The 2,449-nt window shown below is 35.8% G+C and overlaps 1 protein-coding gene across 3 annotated transcripts in view; it reads left to right on the top strand.

Annotated features, from left to right (window-relative positions):
* The window catches only part of LOC106883746 (serine-rich adhesin for platelets), a 127,432-nt gene extending 125,370 nt beyond the window's left edge, over nucleotides 1–2,062 (top strand). For all 3 annotated transcript variants that reach the window (XM_052971614.1, XM_052971613.1, XM_052971615.1), the window contains one exon: nucleotides 1,388–2,062. In XM_052971614.1, coding sequence (XP_052827574.1) covers nucleotides 1,388–1,614 — 227 coding nt within the window. In that variant the 3' untranslated portion in view covers nucleotides 1,615–2,062. The remainder of the gene's footprint in view (nucleotides 1–1,387) is intronic.
* Nucleotides 2,063–2,449: the final 387 nt, after the last annotated feature.

Below are 2,449 nucleotides of genomic sequence, written 5' to 3'. Positions count from 1 at the left end.
GTCGAGTAGCCCATCCCGCTCAAAAGGTCCTTGAATAAAGTTCGTTTAAGGATGTTGAATGAAACACCCATGTTTCCAAAGGTGAATTATTCAAACTCCAAAGAATTTCTCTCAACACATGGCTATGATGCTCCCCCACTACTTCTGCTCATGATTAGAGATGCACGTATCGTCAGCCACCAAGGGACATGCTCAACTGGTTAAGGTCAAACAACTGACAAGCAAATCTGTGGTATTGAGCAGAATATTTGCTGTAGCCCATCTTTTATACCAAGACAAAACAATGTACATGATAACACTTCCAATTAATTAAGATCAGAATCCATGAGAGCCACTGCCTGGTACTGCATCCAGGCATTTATTATTATTATTATTATTATTATTATGATTATTTCTTCTGTACAGATTAGGCTAGCACCCAGATTTTCGTGCTCTATTTATTGTTCTTTTTTCACTCACATTGTTAATACTGTTAGTATGGGTTGTGGGTGAGAGCTGGGTAAACAATAACTACCACATGTCCATTGCAGCATTTTAATTGTAATAGCATATTACTTGTTGTGTTTGTTGCAACACATCAACAGCAGTATGCAGCTGTTGGTACCCACTCCAACACATTGGCTGCAGTATTTAGCTTTAGGTGCTTACTGCAGTACATCAATTGCAGTTTGCAGTTGATTATGTCTACTGCAACTTATTGACTGCAGTATATAGCTGTTGCTGTCCACTGAAACACATCAACTGCTGTATGTAGCTGTTTCTGCACACTGTAACAGATCAGTACCGTTCTTTTTTTTTTTTTACAGACAACATAATACAAATGAATGCCTGTGTATATTCTTTCAAATACAGTACCTGTAAACTTCCATAGATGAATGCTATTTGGCATTTTCTTGTTACTGAATAGCTGGATGAGAGTCCCATATGCAAGTGATGTACATCTCCAGTAATTGACTGGTACTTGTTTTATTAACCCCTGGTATTTGAACTCAGGATGTAAAAAACTGTAACTAAATATCACTTCAGTGATTCAGCCAATGTATTTCTAATTGTTTGTTCTGCAATATACTCATTTTGTTTCTTAGGAATCCTCTCAATACTGAGTCCAATACTAGTTGTGACATTTGTTCTGTTGTATTATCATAAACTAATGACAATCAGGAATGTTTTGGTAAATTGCTTGAATTAAACACTCAGCTATTTGCTCAATCATCAGTTTGTCTAGATTGTGCTTCTGTTGAACTTGAACCTGCATGTTGCCTGCTCATCTATAACAACTTGAGTAAATTGTGTAATGGATGCATTTAGAATTCACTCCATTTTTATAATTGACAATTATATGATGAAAAAAAATTGCTTTTCTTCTCATTTTCTTTTGTCTTTTTAGTGTTTGAGTCCGAACTGCTAGGTGGCCCTTTGAAGCCATTACCTTCTTTCAAGCCAATGCAGCCCCTTGAGGACATGTTAGCCAACACCAAGTCGACGACCGTGAAGAGAGGACACACATCAGATGAGCACTTGAGTCAGGAAGCTACTGTAATACTGCAGACTCTTCCTGATTTGTCTTTCATGCACGCTAAAGTTTTGATGTTTCCAGTACGTCAGACTAACTAAAAGCAAAAACAAAAAAGACCCAGACAACAAAAGAAAAATAACAAAACAAGAAGACAACAAAAGCAGCACAGAAAATGGAGGTAGGGTCTTGTATAATGACACACCTTCTTCTCGACAAACCACTGGTAGTTTCTGTGGTTTAAGGCAACTGAGATATATCAATGTTGATTTGGTGTTTATTTCTCTTGTACAACCAGGCTGAAAGTACTTTTCTGTTAAAAGTTTGTTTCATTGAAAATTTAACCAGTTCGTAGGGGAGGGGAAGAACCTTTGAAAAGAGTGTGAGGGATTAACCTCAAAGGTTGAAGGCTTCCTTATTGAACTTCTTTCTGTTGCTGATATGTTGAGCAATGAAACTTTGATAAATCTTGTAGATAAGGAGAAAAAAAATACCAAAATCCTTGAAAGAAACTGAATAAAAAAAACTAAAATGGTATTGGGAAGTTAATTCTGGTCTGGATACATTCCTTTTATGTTTTATTTTTAATAGGTAATGAAAGAAGTAGAGGGAAGACAGTTTTTGTTTTTAAATTTGATATGCTTTATATCTCCATATATATATGAATAAGGGCTAACAGTAGGATGTGATTGGTATAAGATATTGTTCTGAATGGTTTAGGGAGTGGAAGAAATTTTCAAGTGAGATGACCCTGTGGACATTCTTCCCGTTCTATAAAAGTAAATATAAGTCACTGTTGACATGTCATGGTGGAAGTGGAATTTCATAGAGAAATACTTGTTTATTGCTTGGCTTTGTAGATGAGAGTGGAGTAGAATACAAATGTTTGTACATAGATGTGTGTGTGTGTGTGAATATATATATATATAAATATAT

This window comes from Octopus bimaculoides, chromosome 11, assembly GCF_001194135.2.
Source record: "Octopus bimaculoides isolate UCB-OBI-ISO-001 chromosome 11, ASM119413v2, whole genome shotgun sequence".
In the NCBI taxonomy this organism is placed as follows: Eukaryota; Metazoa; Mollusca; class Cephalopoda; order Octopoda; family Octopodidae; genus Octopus; species Octopus bimaculoides.
Note: the sequence above shows the minus strand (reverse complement) of the source record. Positions and strands in the feature narration are given on the sequence as shown.